The sequence below is a fragment of the Hippocampus bargibanti genome, linkage group LG06 (assembly GCF_051943395.1).
Source record: "Hippocampus bargibanti isolate YZ-2025 linkage group LG06, ASM5194339v1, whole genome shotgun sequence".
In the NCBI taxonomy this organism is placed as follows: Eukaryota; Metazoa; Chordata; class Actinopteri; order Syngnathiformes; family Syngnathidae; genus Hippocampus; species Hippocampus bargibanti.
In genome coordinates this window covers 20,838,092-20,856,284 of record NC_142739.1, presented here as the reverse complement: position 1 = coordinate 20,856,284, position 18,193 = coordinate 20,838,092, and the positions used below count along the sequence as shown (strand labels likewise).

Here is an 18,193-nt window from a genome sequence, read left to right as displayed (position 1 = left end):
GGCTATAACGTTTTTTAAAATTAAAAATATAGATTTTAATGCTGTGCACAAATAACAGAGTCTATGGTGCCGAGTTATCTACCTATTACTGAAAATGTTTTTTCCTTAGATAGACATTCTGAGCTAAGTCATTATTTTTTATGGGTGATTTTTCCTGAATCTGGGTTTCTTTGTAAATATTTTTGTCAATCATTTCGTTCAAGCGATCGAAGTGGACAATATTTGAAGTTGCATAATATATAATATAATGAAGTTGCAATTGTACAATATTTTAAATTTTTATTTCGTTCTTGATCTGCTTTTGAGAACTTAGCAGTTGCTCGATGCTTAAGTAGTTTTGTCCTTGAGTACTGATTTATTTAATTGTGTCAGAATCGTTCAGAAACACGAGGATTCGTCTTGACATACTTTTACGTTTGAAAGCAATCAAGTAACGCCATCTAGTGTAGCTTTCCAGTAATGCCAGCCCAAAAGATACTCCCATGAAAATCTGGGCCGAAGCAATTTTTTTCCTCGATGTTGTTGGGGGGAGCCAGAGAAAAAACACGTAGACACTTTGGTATGTTTGTAAACGGACTCAAAAGTTATTTTTGTTCAAAAGTGAAACGACTTTACGGTGATGCATGCGGATTTGAATAACTGTTTAACAACGCTGGTCAACCCAAACGGGACAGAAGAGGCGAATCCGAGTTTACCGGTGTTCGTTTGAATAGCAAAGGAAGAAAGTTTTGCAAAAAAACAAAAACAAAAGATTGTGTCGACTTTTTAGGATCTCCGTTTGAAGGGACGTCTGTAAACTATGGCGAAAAAGTATGACTTTCTGTTCAAGTTGCTGCTCATCGGGGACAGTGGAGTTGGGAAAACTTGTCTGATCATTCGCTTTGCTGAGGACAATTTCAACTCCACTTACATCTCAACTATCGGTACGTTAGCATTTTTAAAATATATTATTTTTTTATGGAGAAGACGGGATGTCTCTTCCGTATAAAACGCTCCTTCCATTTTATCACCATGTCTAGAATGCCTCTGCCTTTTATCTTTTCGTCTTTTTCATACTTTGTTCATCTCCCGATTCAATATGTGAACTCACGCGCGCACACAACACAAACACACGCGCACACACAGATCTCATTCTTCCACCCACACTCATTCCAATCTTTTTCAACATCTCTCCGTGATTTTGAACCAGTCTCCACCCAATGGTTTTCGACTGATATCATGCTACGCTATGTTGTGTAAGTGTGTGTGTGTGTGTGTGTGTGTGTGTGTGCGTGTGTGCGTGTGCGTGTGTGCGTGTGCGTGTGTGTGTGTGTGTGTGTGTGTGTGTGTGTGTGTGTGTGTGTGTGTGTGTGTGTGTGTGTGTGTGTGTGTGTGTGTGTGTGTGTTCGTCGGTTAAATATTGAGAAATGTTAACATGTTTTTTGCCCTAATCACTCTTCCCAGGCATCGACTTTAAAGTTAAAACAATTGAAGTTGACGGCAAAAAAGTGAAACTACAAGTATGGTAAGAGATGATGTTTTTGAACTGTGCGTCCGTCACGTGACTCTCGATGAGTACATATTGGAAACACCGATATTAAAAGTGAAATCTATCAGTATTCAAAGATCAGTAATTACAAAGGCAATGCTGATCATTTTTGAAGAGCACTGTCCTTGGCTTGTTTTAATATTAGAGTAAAGTGTACTGTAACATGCATTTCCCATCATTCCTCGAGACCCTCAACCCCACCCTGCAAATTCAACAGAAAAAAACGCCAATGGTTGCTATATCATCAGACTTTTGTAAAAACCGTGTTTAATTTCGGCACCTCTACGCCACAAGCAATGCTGCCACATGTGGTCGGTTCAAACTCATTTCATGTGATTTGAGAGAGGTCAAATTCTGAATTCCTCAGCTGTTCCGCTGTGCTTCATCATGAAATTATTTTCTACTTGCTTTCCATGCTGTCACTTCAAGTCAGATTCATCGGTTGTGTCTGCACATATTCTTGGCAAGATGATAATACAGTAAAGTCTCGTTATATCGATATTCAAGGGAGTCCGAAAAAATATCGATATAACCGGGACTATCGATATATCCGACCCTGTTTGCATGTAATTTTCTCCGTGCGTGCATAGAAATAGTATCGATATAACCGGGACTATCGATATATCCGATATCGATATAACAAGATTTTACTGTAGTCATTTTGACCCTTGCCAACATTTTAATAACGCACCCGGCAGATGAAGAGTGCAGCCCTTGCCTTCTGTCCATTCTGTTCTGACCACTTTTGTAACGCGCAGGGACACAGCGGGTCAAGAGAGGTTTAAGACCATCACCACAGCCTATTACAGAGGAGCCATGGTAAGCCCCAGAATGATCAGGCCTTTGTGCTAATCACATCCGGTATAGTCAATGACCTCTCTTTCGCTCTCTGCCAGGGCATCATCCTGGTATACGACATCACAGACGAGAAGTCCTTCGAAAACATCCAGAACTGGATGAAGAGCATCAAAGAAGTAAACATTTAAAAATACAGTGATCCATCCACTGACAAACGCTTCAGCTCACAGACATTTCGCCTCACATCACAAATTTTTTTTGTTTCCTAACTGACATCAGAAAAACGTTTTAAAGTATCTAAAATACCCAAAACACGCAGGCTGATTTTTTTTAGTCAAATGAAAAATACCAATAAAAATGACTTAAAGTGTCCCAAAACTACTTCAAAATGACCTCAGAAAGTTTCAGTTTCAGAAGGTCTCGTCCCTTGTTGGTGACGTCACACTCGTATGTCGTGCCTTGCTCTAGAATCAAAACAATAGCTTCAGATTCGGAGAAGATGCTTTCTTGTTACTCATCCAGTTATGAATACGATTCAAATAGTTCTGAAGAGGAAAGCAAAATGTTTGCAATCGATTAAAGAAGTACTTCCGTATAAATTGAGCCGTCAGGACTTCAATGTAGCGTCCCGGAAAATGCACAAGATGGCGCCCAAGCTCCATTGGAAATGGGCTGATTTGTCTGCTGGGTATTTGTGTCAACTCATATCAAATAGTAGTTTTGGTGCACCACACAACAATTCACCATCACATTATTTATATGTTTTGCTTCTAATTTCGCCATCAACACGGATCAACACGAAGTTTTCAGACCAAACAAAGTGCCCAAAATGCATTGTGTGTCACTCTCTCGGTCAGGGGCATTCCTGACATGATGTCACGCCAGGCATCGTCAACAACTCGAAAACAAGACTTCCTGAATATTCAGCACAAGTCTCAAAACGTAAAATATAGCTTTGTGGATTCTTTGTTAAATACGCTCAGTAGAAATCATTTGAAGTGATTTTACAAATTATGGACACAACTTGTCCAGAGGCGTCGGTTGTCCTTTAATCGTAGACAGGGATATACAGTATGTCCACTACTCCTGATTCAATCAATATGCCGGTGAAAGTACAATTGTCCATCTGACTTTTTGCATCTTACTTTAAAAAAGCTAAAAGAAAACAAACAAAATCACATTTCACAGGATTTTGAAGCTACATTTTAAATGAAGTGTATATAAGTACTTGGGGTGATCATAAACCGTATGTCAGGTTTTCACCAACCATCTTATCTATGGTGTCCCAAAGACTAATTTATTTTGAAGTCACGGGATCGTTTTTCACTATATATGAAGTGTCAATGTCCAAACTGCTGCAAATTCATCCAATTTGTCTCAACGGCTAGCGCTTATCTCGACTTGAGAACAGAGACTGCGATGTTGTTCCAAACATCCATCATCTTGTTTGTTTGCTGCCTTGCCATGTCGGTCTGCTGTTTTTTTTCCCTTGAATGCATCCCCTAACCAATATTTGAATGCAGCTCAACCTAATCAATTCCCGCCCCACTTTCTTCCCCAGAATGCATCAGTAGGGGTGAGCCGAATGTTACTTGGTAATAAGTGTGACATTGAAGCAAAGCGGAAGGTGACCAAGGAAACAGGTGAAAAGGTGAGTTGACCCTAACAGCGATGGTCATCTGTGTTTGATATCGTGTTGCTTATTTTCAACAATATTCGACGCAAACGTGACGCGTATGAGCTCTCGCTGACAGTCATGATCAGAAGGGATGGATTTTTTTGTGTGAGGTGCGAGCATTCGGTGGCTCGGTGCTGTGTTTACTTGAGATAAGAAACAGGAAGTGATTGTCATCTATATCCTGGACTTGTGTAATTATGTCGCGCTTGTTGTTTACAGCTGGCTAAGGATCACGGAATCAGGTTCTTTGAAACTAGTGCCAAGTCGAGTATTAACGTTGAGGAGGTGAGTTGCAGTGCACCAAAGTCAACAATATTTAGTCTTTTTTTTGGGGGGGGGACATAGTGTTTATCATTCATTTTTGTCTTTTTTATTTTGTAGTCCTTTCTGTCGTTGGCAAGAGACATACTTCAGATATCCAACAAAAAACCCGTAAGTTATATATCGTATCGATTGTGAGCCAACTTTTATGGTCAGGGGTCACATTTCATTTTACAAGATGGACAATTTATAGATGAGGTGAAAACCGTATTTTCAGGTGTATAAGGCGCACTGGACTATAAGGCGCACCTTCAATAAATGAACACAGTTTTCCAAATATAATATATAAATTATATAAAGGTTTTCCAAATATCTAAAAGTTTTCCAAATATAAGTCACACCACATTAGAAGGTGCTACTGTAGAGGCTGAGGTTACGCACCACTTTTTCTAGAGGGGCACTTCTTCTAGGTGGGGTAATGGTGTCGGTGGCTTCTGACAGTAGTTATGTCACAATATGGTTGGCGACCAACGCGTGGCGCTGTGGGCCCCGCCTGCACCTGCACGGGTGTTGGTCGTTCCAATCAGTGGCAGTTAAAAGGACTCCCGGCACTACCATTTGTTGTCGGGTCATTGTATGTGTTTGCTTCACCCTGTCAGATTTTGTTCCTGCTGACTTTATTTAATACAATTTGTCAATTACACCCTGCTGCTCCCTCCTGCCTGCTTTTTTTTGGGATCCACCACCATCATCGCCTTGCAAACCGTGACAAGTTGTGAGACCTGCTGTGGCTCAATTTTACTTCACATTTGAGGCACACCTGTTTATAAAAGGCAGGGTCATCTTTTAAAGAAAATTAAGGCTTTTAGGTGCGTCTCACACAGCGGAAAATATAGTAATTCAAATTAATTAACCATTATTTCCATGAAAAAAAAACGTTATATATGATGAAATAATGGGCGGCGCGGTAGGCGAATGATTAGCACACCGGCTTCACAGTGCAGAGATCGCCGGTTCGCGTCCCGGTCCGGCCTTCCTGTGTGGAGTTTGCCACTCCAAATTGTCCCTTGGTGTGAGTGTGAGAGTGACTGTTGTACATCTTTGTGTGCCCTGCGATTGGCTGGCAACCAATTCAGGGTGTCACCCGCCTCGTGCCCGAAGACATCTGAGATAGGCTCCAGCACCCTCCGCGATCCTAATGAGGAATAAGCGGTACGGAAAATTGATGGATGATCAAATAATAAAAAAGTCATGTGCTCAATGAATTACAAATATATAAAAGTGACCACATATTAATGAACAAGTTTTTTGAAAAATATGTACCATATTTTCCAAAAGCATTAATTGTCTTCAAAATATGACCCCGTGACTTATACGCAGGTGTGCCTTATATATGAAGTAATATTGAGCCACAACGAGTCTGGCAACTACTGTCAGCAGCCAACGACTCCATTTCCCCCTGTAGAAGAAGTAGTGTGTAACACTGGCCTTGTGGTGTGCCTTAAAAAATGTAAAACTTATATATTAACTTATATATTTATATATTATATTTGGAAAAAATTTTCATTCATTGAAGGTGCGCCTTATATATGGAAACATTTTGAAAATGCACCATTTATTGGGGGTGCGCCATGTACACTGGTGTGACTGATAACCGGAAAATACAGTCGTCAGGAAGTAAAATAATCACATTTGGCCCAATTTTTTTAAAGTATGTAAGCCGCTCAACATTTGTAAAAAATAAATATTGTATTTTCTGGACTATAAAGCGGATTATAATGCGCACCTTCAAGGAATGGCATACAGTAAAGTCTCGTTATATCGATATTCTCGGGAGTGGGAAAAAATATCGATATAACCGGACTATCGATATATCCGATCCTGCGGCATGTAAATTTTCTTCTTGCGTTTATAGAAATAGTATCGTAATAAGCAGTACTATCGATATAACCGATATCAATATAACGAGACTTTACTGTATTTTAAAACAGTTTCCACTTATAAGGCGCACTGGATCACGAGGCACATGGTCAGCTTTAAAAAAAATTGAAGTCCTCATTGTGATTGGATTGGATTGGATTTGCCTTTATTAGTCTCACAATGGAGAAATTTACATTTCACAGCAGCAAAGTGATGAAAGGAATGAAAGTAGAAAAACAAAATACATGAGCTGCTGGAAAGGCAGGCAGAGATTCCCCCGTGCACGCCCGCCTTTGGTGCTTGATAGTCGGCTTGAAGACCTCCGCAAACGACCGCTGTCACACCTCCAGGGAGGATGCGTCACCCTCCAGCTCATTCCCCCCTAGCTCTGGTTCCCCGGGCGGCGTCTCGGTTAAACGCATTGAGTATGTCAATTGAATGAAGCAGGGCTCGCCTGCTGATGTATTTGGCGAACCGTGTTAGGTGGTCACCTTTAAGGCCTATCGTGCGTAAGACTATAGTGTTGCATTCGGGCCATTTACCCCGCGCCCCCAGTGGAAAGCCGAACACCGAGACCTCCTTCATCTGCCGCAATACACAAAGGATTTGGGCCGCCTCGTTGTACTTGGCGACCTTTTCGTGGGCGGCCTTGGTCAGCGTATTGCTCGCGGACTCGTATCTGACAATAACGTCAATTACAACTAGGCGCTGGCCCTTGGCCCCCACAATGTCGATTATGAGGGTATTGCCCGCACTGTCGACAACCAGTACCTCCCTCTCGACCACCCACCGTAGATTGGTCATCTTCCTAACTAGGGCGGTACATAGTTTGTTATGCCTAAGGATAATATTATCTTTGAGTGCCGTGCATTTGCCGAGTACGTGGCCTTGGGACTCAGGGGCTAGGTTGCATGCCCTGCAGATGTTCAGGCCCGTATGGTTACCCCCGCCTATTCTAAACTCGGGGAGGGCGCTCCCCGCCCTCAGCGCCACCGCCGAATGTAGTGCTTCGGGCGGATGACTTTGCTTTGGAAGTCTCTGATCCAGGAGTTGCTGATCTTGTCGTTCCTGAACGCAGCAACCCCCACACCCTGGACTCGCAGGCGTTCCCAGGCCTTGTTCTCTAAGGACCTCCAAAGCGGAGGCCTCATTACAGGAGCCTGTTCTGCGTCAATGACCGAGGGAAGTTCACTGCCCTTGCCCCCGGCCGTTTTCCACCATAGCGCCCACGCATGTAGATTAGTAACTGCGTGGGCTGAGGTGCGCGCCCAGTGATCTGCTTTGTAACACATGCGCCACAGCCTCTTGATCAAGTTGGCAGGCACCTGTCGCTCTAGTTTGATGACCCCCAGACCCCCGTCTTTGACTCTGGAGTATAAAACCCCATCGCATGTGCTTTTCTTAAGGTGTAGCCATTTCTTGACGCCGCCTTTTATCAGTCGGTCGGTCCCACTTAACCTGGTGATGGGGGCCCGACCCACGATCGCCGCGTAAAGCAGTCTCGGTATCAAAAAGGTGTTAAGCAGGGCGACCTTTTGCCCGGGTTTCAGGGGAGCGCGGCCTATCGCATCCAGCCATGAACGGACCGGTCATCCGTGTTTTGATAAGTGATACCGGCGGTTAGACTGACGTGCGCCCCCAGGTACTTAATCGGGGCACCGTCATCAACCATGGTGATTGGCTTAGTCATTAGCACCCAGGGGTCAACACTGACGGCCTTGCCCCTGCGCATCATGAAACTTAGGCATTTCTTGGGTTGTACATCGAGACCCGTGTAGTTGCAAAACTTCTCGAGCAGTCCTAGCTGGACCGCCATGTTCTCATAAGTGTTGCTAACCAGAACAAGGTCGTCCGCAAACGCCAGGGTGGCAAGTATGTGGCCCTCCCAATTGATCCCGCAGCCCCCTCGTTCTAGTGAGGTAATGCAGGGCATGCAACCTAGTCCCTGAGTCCCAAGGCCACGTACTCGGCAAATGCACGGCACTCAAAGCCTCGACTCCGCCTCGGCGGGGCGCGGAAAACCGGATGACGGACGGCGCCGACGACCGCGCGCCCCTCTCCGCCCCTCCAGGTTCGGGGATCTGAACCCGACTCCCTTTCGATCGGCCGGGGGCGACGTAGGCCATCGCCCCGCGCTTCCGAACGGCGCTCGCCCATTCCTTAGGACCGACTGACCCATGTTCAACTGCTGTTTTTTTTTTGTTTTTTTTTTTTTTTTTTGTATTGATTTTATGAGGGTGTTAAACGCATTGAGTATGTCAATTGAATGAAGCAGGGCTCGCCTGCTGATGTATCTGGCGAACCGTGTTAGGTGGTCACCTTTAAGGCCTATCGTGCGTAAGACTATAGTGTTGCATTCGGGCCATTTACCCCGCGCCCCCAGTGGAAAGCCGAACACCGAGACCTCCTTCATCTGCCGCAATACACAAAGGATTTGGGCCGCCTCGTTGTACTTGGCGACCTTTTCGTGGGCGGCCTTGGTCAGCGTATTGCTCGCGGACTCGTATCTGACAATAACGTCAATTACAACTAGGCGCTGGCCCTTGGCCCCCACAATGTCGATTATGAGGGTATTGCCCGCACTGTCGACAACCAGTACCTCCCTCTCGACCACCCACCGTAGATTGGTCATCTTCCTAACTAGGGCGGTACATAGTTTGTTATGCCTAAGGATAATATTATCTTTGAGTGCCGTGCATTTGCCGAGTACGTGGCCTTGGGACTCAGGGGCTAGGTTGCATGCCCTGCAGATGTTCAGGCCCGTATGGTTACCCCCGCCTATTCTAAACTCGGGGAGGGCGCTCCCCGCCCTCAGCGCCACCGCCGAATGTAGTGCTTCGGGCGGATGACTTTGCTTTGGAAGTCTCTGATCCAGGAGTTGCTGATCTTGTCGTTCCTGAACGCAGCAACCCCCACACCCTGGACTCGCAGGCGTTCCCAGGCCTTGTTCTCTAAGGACCTCCAAAGCGGAGGCCTCATTACAGGAGCCTGTTCTGCGTCAATGACCGAGGGAAGTTCACTGCCCTTGCCCCCGGCCGTTTTCCACCATAGCGCCCACGCATGTAGATTAGTAACTGCGTGGGCTGAGGTGCGCGCCCAGTGATCTGCTTTGTAACACATGCGCCACAGCCTCTTGATCAAGTTGGCAGGCACCTGTCGCTCTAGTTTGATGACCCCCAGACCCCCGTCTTTGACTCTGGAGTATAAAACCCCATCGCATGTGCTTTTCTTAAGGTGTAGCCATTTCTTGACGCCGCCTTTTATCAGTCGGTCGGTCCCACTTAACCTGGTGATGGGGGCCCGACCCACGATCGCCGCGTAAAGCAGTCTCGGTATCAAAAAGGTGTTAAGCAGGGCGACCTTTTGCCCGGGTTTCAGGGGAGCGCGGCCTATCGCATCCAGCCATGAACGGACCGGTCATCCGTGTTTTGATAAGTGATACCGGCGGTTAGACTGACGTGCGCCCCCAGGTACTTAATCGGGGCACCGTCATCAACCATGGTGATTGGCTTAGTCATTAGCACCCAGGGGTCAACACTGACGGCATTGCCCCTGCGCATCATGAAACCTAGGCATTTCTTGGGTTGTACATCGAGACCCGTGTAGTTGCAAAACTTCTCGAGCAGTCCTAGCTGGACCGCCATGTTCTCATAAGTGTTGCTAACCAGAACAAGGTCGTCCGCAAACGCCAGGGTGGCAAGTATGTGGCCCTCCCAATTGATCCCGCAGCCCCCTCGTTCTAGTGAGGTAATGCAGGGCATGCAACCTAGTCCCTGAGTCCCAGGGCCACGTACTCGGCAAATGCACGGCACTCAAAGCCTCGACTCCGCCTCGGCGGGGCGCGGAAAACCGGATGACGGACGGCGCCGACGACCGCGCGCCCCTCTCCGCCCCTCCAGGTTCGGGGATCTGAACCCGACTCCCTTTCGATCGGCCGGGGGCGACGTAGGCCATCGCCCCGCGCTTCCGAACGGCGCTCGCCCATTCCTTAGGACCGACTGACCCATGTTCAACTGCTGTTTTTTTTTTGTTTTTTTGTTTTTTTTTTTATATTGATTTTATGAGGGTGTTAAACGCATTGAGTATGTCAATTGAATGAAGCAGGGCTCGCCTGCTGATGTATTTGGCGAACCGTGTTAGGTGGTCACCTTTAAGGCCTATCGTGCGTAAGACTATAGTGTTGCATTCGGGCCATTTACCCCGCGCCCCCAGTGGAAAGCCGAACACCGAGACCTCCTTCATCTGCCGCAATACACAAAGGATTTGGGCCGCCTCGTTGTACTTGGCGACCTTTTCGTGGGCGGCCTTGGTCAGCGTATTGCTCGCGGACTCGTATCTGACAATAACGTCAATTACAACTAGGCGCTGGCCCTTGGCCCCCACAATGTCGATTATGAGGGTATTGCCCGCACTGTCGACAACCAGTACCTCCCTCTCGACCACCCACCGTAGATTGGTCATCTTCCTAACTAGGGCGGTACATAGTTTGTTATGCCTAAGGATAATATTATCTTTGAGTGCCGTGCATTTGCCGAGTACGTGGCCTTGGGACTCAGGGGCTAGGTTGCATGCCCTGCAGATGTTCAGGCCCGTATGGTTACCCCCGCCGATCCTAAACTCGGGGAGGGCGCTCCCCGCCCTCAGCGCCACCGCCGAATGTAGTGCTTCGGGCGGATGACTTTGCTTTGGAAGTCTCTGATCCAGGAGTTGCTGATCTTGTCGTTCCTGAACGCAGCAACCCCCACACCCTGGACTCGCAGGCGTTCCCAGGCCTTGTTCTCTAAGGACCTCCAAAGCGGAGGCCTCATTACAGGAGCCTGTTCTGCGTCAATGACCGAGGGAAGTTCACTGCCCTTGCCCCCGGCCGTTTTCCACCATAGCGCCCACGCATGTAGATTAGTAACTGCGTGGGCTGAGGTGCGCGCCCAGTGATCTGCTTTGTAACACATGCGCCACAGCCTCTTGATCAAGTTGGCAGGCACCTGTCGCTCTAGTTTGATGACCCCCAGACCCCCGTCTTTGACTCTGGAGTATAAAACCCCATCGCATGTGCTTTTCTTAAGGTGTAGCCATTTCTTGACGCCGCCTTTTATCAGTCGGTCGGTCCCACTTAACCTGGTGATGGGGGCCCGACCCACGATCGCCGCGTAAAGCAGTCTCGGTATCAAAAAGGTGTTAAGCAGGGCGACCTTTTGCCCGGGTTTCAGGGGAGCGCGGCCTATCGCATCCAGCCATGAACGGACCGGTCATCCGTGTTTTGATAAGTGATACCGGCGGTTAGACTGACGTGCGCCCCCAGGTACTTAATCGGGGCACCGTCATCAACCATGGTGATTGGCTTAGTCATTAGCACCCAGGGGTCAACACTGACGGCCTTGCCCCTGCGCATCATGAAACCTAGGCATTTCTTGGGTTGTACATCGAGACCCGTGTAGTTGCAAAACTTCTCGAGCAGTCCTAGCTGGACCGCCATGTTCTCATAAGTGTTGCTAACCAGAACAAGGTCGTCCGCAAACGCCAGGGTGGCAAGTATGTGGCCCTCCCAATTGATCCCGCAGCCCCCTCGTTCTAGTGAGGTAATGCAGGGCATGCAACCTAGTCCCTGAGTCCCAAGGCCACGTACTCGGCAAATGCACGGCACTCAAAGCCTCGACTCCGCCTCGGCGGGGCGCGGAAAACCGGATGACGGACGGCGCCGACGACCGCGCGCCCCTCTCCGCCCCTCCAGGTTCGGGGATCTGAACCCGACTCCCTTTCGATCGGCCGGGGGCGACGTAGGCCATCGCCCCGCGCTTCCGAACGGCGCTCGCCCATTCCTTAGGACCGACTGACCCATGTTCAACTGCTGTTTTTTTTTTGTTTTTTTTTATATTGATTTTATGAGGGTGTTAAACGCATTGAGTATGTCAATTGAATGAAGCAGGGCTCGCCTGCTGATGTATTTGGCGAACCGTGTTAGTTGGTCACCTTTAAGGCCTATCGTGCGTAAGACTATAGTGTTGCATTCGGGCCATTTACCCCGCGCCCCCAGTGGAAAGCCGAACACCGAGACCTCCTTCATCTGCCGCAATACACAAAGGATTTGGGCCGCCTCGTTGTACTTGGCGACCTTTTCGTGGGCGGCCTTGGTCAGCGTATTGCTCGCGGACTCGTATCTGACAATAACGTCAATTACAACTAGGCGCTGGCCCTTGGCCCCCACAATGTCGATTATGAGGGTATTGCCCGCACTGTCGACAACCAGTACCTCCCTCTCGACCACCCACCGTAGATTGGTCATCTTCCTAACTAGGGCGGTACATAGTTTGTTATGCCTAAGGATAATATTATCTTTGAGTGCCGTGCATTTGCCGAGTACGTGGCCTTGGGACTCAGGGGCTAGGTTGCATGCCCTGCAGATGATCAGGCCCGTATGGTTACCCCCGCCGATCCTAAACTCGGGGAGGGCGCTCCCCGCCCTCAGCGCCACCGCCGAATGTAGTGCTTCGGGCGGATGACTTTGCTTTGGAAGTCTCTGATCCAGGAGTTGCTGATCTTGTCGTTCCTGAACGCAGCAACCCCCACACCCTGGACTCGCAGGCGTTCCCAGGCCTTGTTCTCTAAGGACCTCCAAAGCGGAGGCCTCATTACAGGAGCCTGTTCTGCGTCAATGACCGAGGGAAGTTCACTGCCCTTGCCCCCGGCCGTTTTCCACCATAGCGCCCACGCAGGTAGATTAGTAACTGCGTGGGCTGAGGTGCGCGCCCAGTGATCTGCTTTGTAACACATGCGCCACAGCCTCTTGATCAAGTTGGCAGGCACCTGTCGCTCTAGTTTGATGACCCCCAGACCCCTGTCTTTGACTCTGGAGTATAAAACCCCATCGCATGTGCTTTTCTTAAGGTGTAGCCATTTCTTGACGGCGCCTTTTATCAGTCGGTCGGTCCCCCTTAACCTGGTGATGGGGGCCCGACCCACGATCGCCGCGTAAAGCAGTCTCGGTATCAAAAAGGTGTTAAGCAGGGCGACCTTTTGCCCGGGTTTCAGGGAAGCGCGGCCTATCGCATCCAGCCATGAACGGACCCGGTCATCCGTGTTTTGATAAGTGATACCGGCGGTTAGACTGACGTGCGCCCCCAGGTACTTAATCGGGGCACCGTCATCAACCATGGTGATTGGCTTAGTCATTAGCACCCAGGGGTCAACACTGACGGCCTTGCCCCTGCGCATCATGAAACCTAGGCATTTCTTGGGTTGTACATCGAGACCCGTGTAGTTGCAAAACTTCTCGAACAGTCCTAGCTGGACCGCCATGTTCTCATAAGTGTTGCTAACCAGAACAAGGTCGTCCGCAAACGCCAGGGTGGCAAGTATGTGGCCCTCCCAATTGATCCCGCAGCCCCCTCGTTCTAGTGAGGTAATGCAGGGCATGCAACCTAGTCCCTGAGTCCCAAGGCCACGTACTCGGCAAATGCACGGCACTCAAAGCCTCGACTCCGCCTCGGCGGGGCGCGGAAAACCGGATGACGGACGGCGCCGACGACCGCGCGCCCCTCTCCGCCCCTCCAGGTTCGGGGATCTGAACCCGACTCCCTTTCGATCGGCCGGGGGCGACGTAGGCCATCGCCCCGCGCTTCCGAACGGCGCTCGCCCATTCCTTAGGACCGACTGACCCATGTTCAACTGCTGTTTTTTTTTTGTTTTTTTGTTTTTTTTTTATATTGATTTTATGAGGGTGTTAAACGCATTGAGTATGTCAATTGAATGAAGCAGGGCTCGCCTGCTGATGTATTTGGCGAACCGTGTTAGGTGGTCACCTTTAAGGCCTATCGTGCGTAAGACTATAGTGTTGCATTCGGGCCATTTACCCCGCGCCCCCAGTGGAAAGCCGAACACCGAGACCTCCTTCATCTGCCGCAATACACAAAGGATTTGGGCCGCCTCGTTGTACTTGGCGACCTTTTCGTGGGCGGCCTTGGTCAGCGTATTGCTCGCGGACTCGTATCTGACAATAACGTCAAATACAACTAGGCGCTGGCCCTTGGCCCCCACAATGTCGATTATGAGGGTATTGCCCGCACTGTCGACAACCAGTACCTCCCTCTCGACCACCCACCGTAGATTGTTCATCTTCCTAACTAGGGCGGTACATAGTTTGTTATGCCTAAGGATAATATTATCTTTGAGTGCCGTGCATTTGCCGAGTACGTGGCCTTGGGACTCAGGGGCTAGGTTGCATGCCCTGCAGATGTTCAGGCCCGTATGGTTACCCCCGCCTATCCTAAACTCGGGGAGGGCGCTCCCCGCCCTCAGCGCCACCGCCCGAATGTAGTGCTTCGGGCGGATGACTTTGCTTTGGAAGTCTCTCAGCACCCGGCATCTGGCAGGGACAGGCATTCAGCACACGAGGACGGTAGAGGAAGCCCGTCCCGAGGTCCCCCCGTCGGGCGGAACGCCGCTCGACACTGGGCCGGGGTGCGCCCGGATGATGGGGGCACCCTCTCCAGTTACCTACACCGCATGCGTATCAAAGACTCTGTGCTAAATGACCTGTAAACGACCTGATTCTGGGTCAGGGTGTCGTAAGTAGCAGAGCAGCTCGATCGGTGCGATCTATTGAAAGTCATCCCTCGAGAAGACCCAGATATGAACCAGATACGAAGGTAGCCCCCCGGAAAGGGGGGGGGGGGGCGAAATAAATACGAGACAGGGGCCCCCCGGGATGGTAATACAGGCCTTACCCCGCACGGGGGCCGGTCGCAGTACCCGGGGGACAGGTTCGCTATCAGCCAGGGGCACCCAACCCCACAGTGGTACACAAAGGTCGGTAGAGAAGGGATAAGGTCGGAAAACGGGACACCCTGACAATAAAGTAAAATAAAGAATCAAATAATGAAGAATATCAGATGAAAGCCAAGCGATATTTCCAGATTAAATTTTGGATTAGAGCAATGGTGCTCAATATGCCGATCACATGACAAGGTGATGTGGCATTGTCATGAACTGAAGATATACAAATAAAGTTTAGTCGATTTTGAAAAAAAATAGATGTCAGCCTATCAGCAATCGCTTCACTTGATTGATACATCGGGCAACCAATCAGATGACATCTAATTATTAGGTACACTATGCGTGCTCAAACAAAGCTACCGAGTGACTGTTGCAAAGTTAACAAGCTAGTCGTTAGTTACATCTTAATTTTTCCCTCTTTTTTTTCCTCTTAACCGTAAGATAGGCTAGAAAAATGAGTGGGGGAGCTGGACTAAGTTAGAAGGAAAAAAAGTATCCCTTTACAGAATGGGAGGGGGACTTTTTTTCACGATGACATTTTCAAAGTGCGTTTGTCTCGTCTGCCAATCATCAGAGTGAGCTCAGGGAATAGCAACGGTTATACATGAATCTTCAATATATTTCTGAAGAAATATAATAGGAAGATCGTTTTCACTTGGTAATTTCAGAAGTAGCTCCCATGCTGAAAAAGTATGAGCACTCATGGATTAGAGGAAGTACTGGAGGAATTTCGGAACACGTCCTAAATGTCGTCTTCCTGTTTTTCTTTGTTCAAAAGGGTCCCACAGGCCGAGAGGTGAAGATCACCAGCAACACACAGAAAAAAAACTCCAAATGTGCTCTTCTCTAGACATCGGCACACACACACGCACACACACACACACACACACACACACACACACACACACACACACACACACACACACACACACACACACGCACACACACACACACGCACACGCACACACACACGCACACCCTCACCACACATTCCTATTTCAATGGTTTTGTGAGGTCCGGATAACTGCAGAGAACCTTCAGTGAGGACCACCTTTGCTGATAAATTTAGAGAATAACTAGTGTTACATTTGTACACTAGATGTCCCCCCATTTTCCCACTTCAACTTCTTTACAAACAAAGCAATAAAAAGTGGAATAGAAACTGAAATAACAGCAGGAGTGAGGTTTCTGAATGGCTACATCCAAAGTCCTCACCCCTGTCGTGAATGTGGTTAAAATATTGTTTTACTTTTTGTGGTATGAACTTTTTCCTCTCATTAAACACGCACACACATACATAAACACACACTGAGTAAAAAGTGTATATTCAAGTGAAATGAAAATAGACACCAAAAAATAATTTTGGTTGAACTTGTGAGGACCTCGTTGAAACTTTAATAGTTTGGACCCTCTAGAAGCCTTTAGAATGGAAAAACTTGGGAGGACCGGCCAAAAGGTCCTCACTTGTCAAAAATGTCCTTACGACGTATGGTATAAAATGTTAGTGGTCCTCACAAGAGTAGACTTACAAACACATCTCCATCTGGTGCCTCCCATGTCCACTCCGTACACAGCACATTTCTTATGACTTGCACAGGATTCACACAAACGCTTTCCATTCCATTTTTTGAAAATAACTAATCATACAGTCAGCCACAAAATCATTCCATTGTTTTTTTAATATGTTTTTTATTATTCATTTCTCCTATTCATTGTGCAATATGTATTACCACCATATCAACAAAATCCTAAAACGGAGGACAAGTGAGCATTTTTCAGGTGTGATGGTGTCGATTTTACCACAAAGTGAATCCAATGTGGTCTTCAACATCTTCAACTATCTGTTACCTTTGACATTTGATTCAAGCAGAAGCAATGCACTCAAGATAGAACACCCTGAAACTAAATACGCGATGTGAAAAGTAAATGATCTGACTTAGTATGTGGAAGTTAGAGTCGGCCATATGTGCAATATAGAAGATATGATGGATGAAGCAAGTGAATGATGAATGATTTCAGATTTGTGAGACCGTTTAAGCAATTTCCTGCTAAGTTACAAGTACGGTGATGACAGCCGTTCACTATTTTCTTCTCTATCCAAAAACACTTGTAGGCTTCACTTTGCTACTACATTTGGATTTGGTTTGTGGCCACACTTGTGTTGAAAGAAATAAATAAAAATGAAAAAACTGGTCTTTGTCTTTGTGGTTTGGAAAACTTAACTTACAAAAACAACAGTTTGATCATCGTTCTGCATCAGGGTTCTTTCCTTTTTCCTTAGTTCCAAAACATAGCCAAAAGCAGGGCAGTTTATTTACCCCTCAGTTGCACAAACATCTCGTAATCGCATTTAGATCAGTGGTCCCCAACCTTTTTTGCGCCACGGGCTGGTTTAATGTCAGACGATATTTTCACGGACCGGCGGATAAATACAACAAAATAAATTGATACGACAGGCATGGAAACTGTTTATTTATTTCTTTTAAATATAATAATAAACATGAATCCATTGTGTATTTTCATTATTAGCAGAGTCCTGGTAACATTGCGCCAACAACAACATGCCCCTTAAAGGACAACCGACATCACTTTTTTGTTTCTTAACTGACATCAGAAACCATTTTATAACATCTAAAATACCCAAAACATGCAGTATGTTATTTTTAGTCAAATGCAAAACACCAATAAAAATGACTTAAAGTGTCCAAAATCTGCAAAAAAAAAAATGAACCCGGAAGTGGCCAGTTTCAGAAGGTCCCGCCCCCTTGTTCGTGATGTCACCCCAAGACGTCTTTCCTTGCTGGAGAATCAAAAGAATGGCTTCAGATTCGGAGAATATGCTTTCTTGTTACTCATCCAGTTATGAATATGATTCAAATAGTTCTGAAGAAGAAAGCATACATGTTTGCAATTGATTAAAGAATTTATTCCGTGCCATTTTAAAGCATCAGGGTTGGGAAATCTTGCACCTAAAAAAGAGGCAGAAAATGGCGACAAAGCCGTGTATGGAATTAATCAGGTCGTTTCCACAGGCTGATTAATTCCTTACATGGAGCTTTGTCGCCCTCTTCTGCCTCTTTTTGGTCCTACACGACGTTTTCAGACCAAAGTACAGCAAAATGCATTGACGTGATGGAAGGACTGCTACAATGTGTCCTTTTTTCGGTCAGGGGCGTTCCTTCAATGACGTCACGTACGGACTCGTCACCAACTCAAAAACAAGACTTCCGGAATATTCA

General features: G+C 47.4%; 1 protein-coding gene across 1 annotated transcript; it reads left to right on the top strand.

Moving 5' to 3' along the window:
- The first annotated feature begins 431 nt into the window (after positions 1-431).
- rab13 (RAB13, member RAS oncogene family) lies at positions 432-17,147 on the top strand. The gene is made up of 9 exons (XM_088998598.1): positions 432-559; positions 770-923; positions 1,444-1,504; positions 2,287-2,347; positions 2,425-2,502; positions 3,888-3,977; positions 4,224-4,289; positions 4,386-4,436; positions 15,733-17,147. The coding sequence occupies exons 2-9, from the start codon at positions 800-802 to the stop codon at positions 15,802-15,804; spliced, it is 603 nt and encodes a 200-aa protein (XP_088854724.1). The 5' UTR covers positions 432-559; positions 770-799; the 3' UTR covers positions 15,805-17,147.
- The last annotated feature ends 1,046 nt before the right edge of the window (positions 17,148-18,193 follow it).

Coding starts and splice junctions, on each gene's coding strand:
- rab13 (XM_088998598.1), top strand. CDS start 800: ATGGCGAAAAAGTATGACTTTCTGTTCAAGTTGCTGCTCATCGGGGAC. Junction 3,978..4,223: donor CCAAGGAAACAGGTGAAAAG/GTGAGTTGACCC, acceptor TGTTGTTTACAG/CTGGCTAAGGATCACGGAAT. Junction 4,290..4,385: donor CGAGTATTAACGTTGAGGAG/GTGAGTTGCAGT, acceptor TTTATTTTGTAG/TCCTTTCTGTCGTTGGCAAG.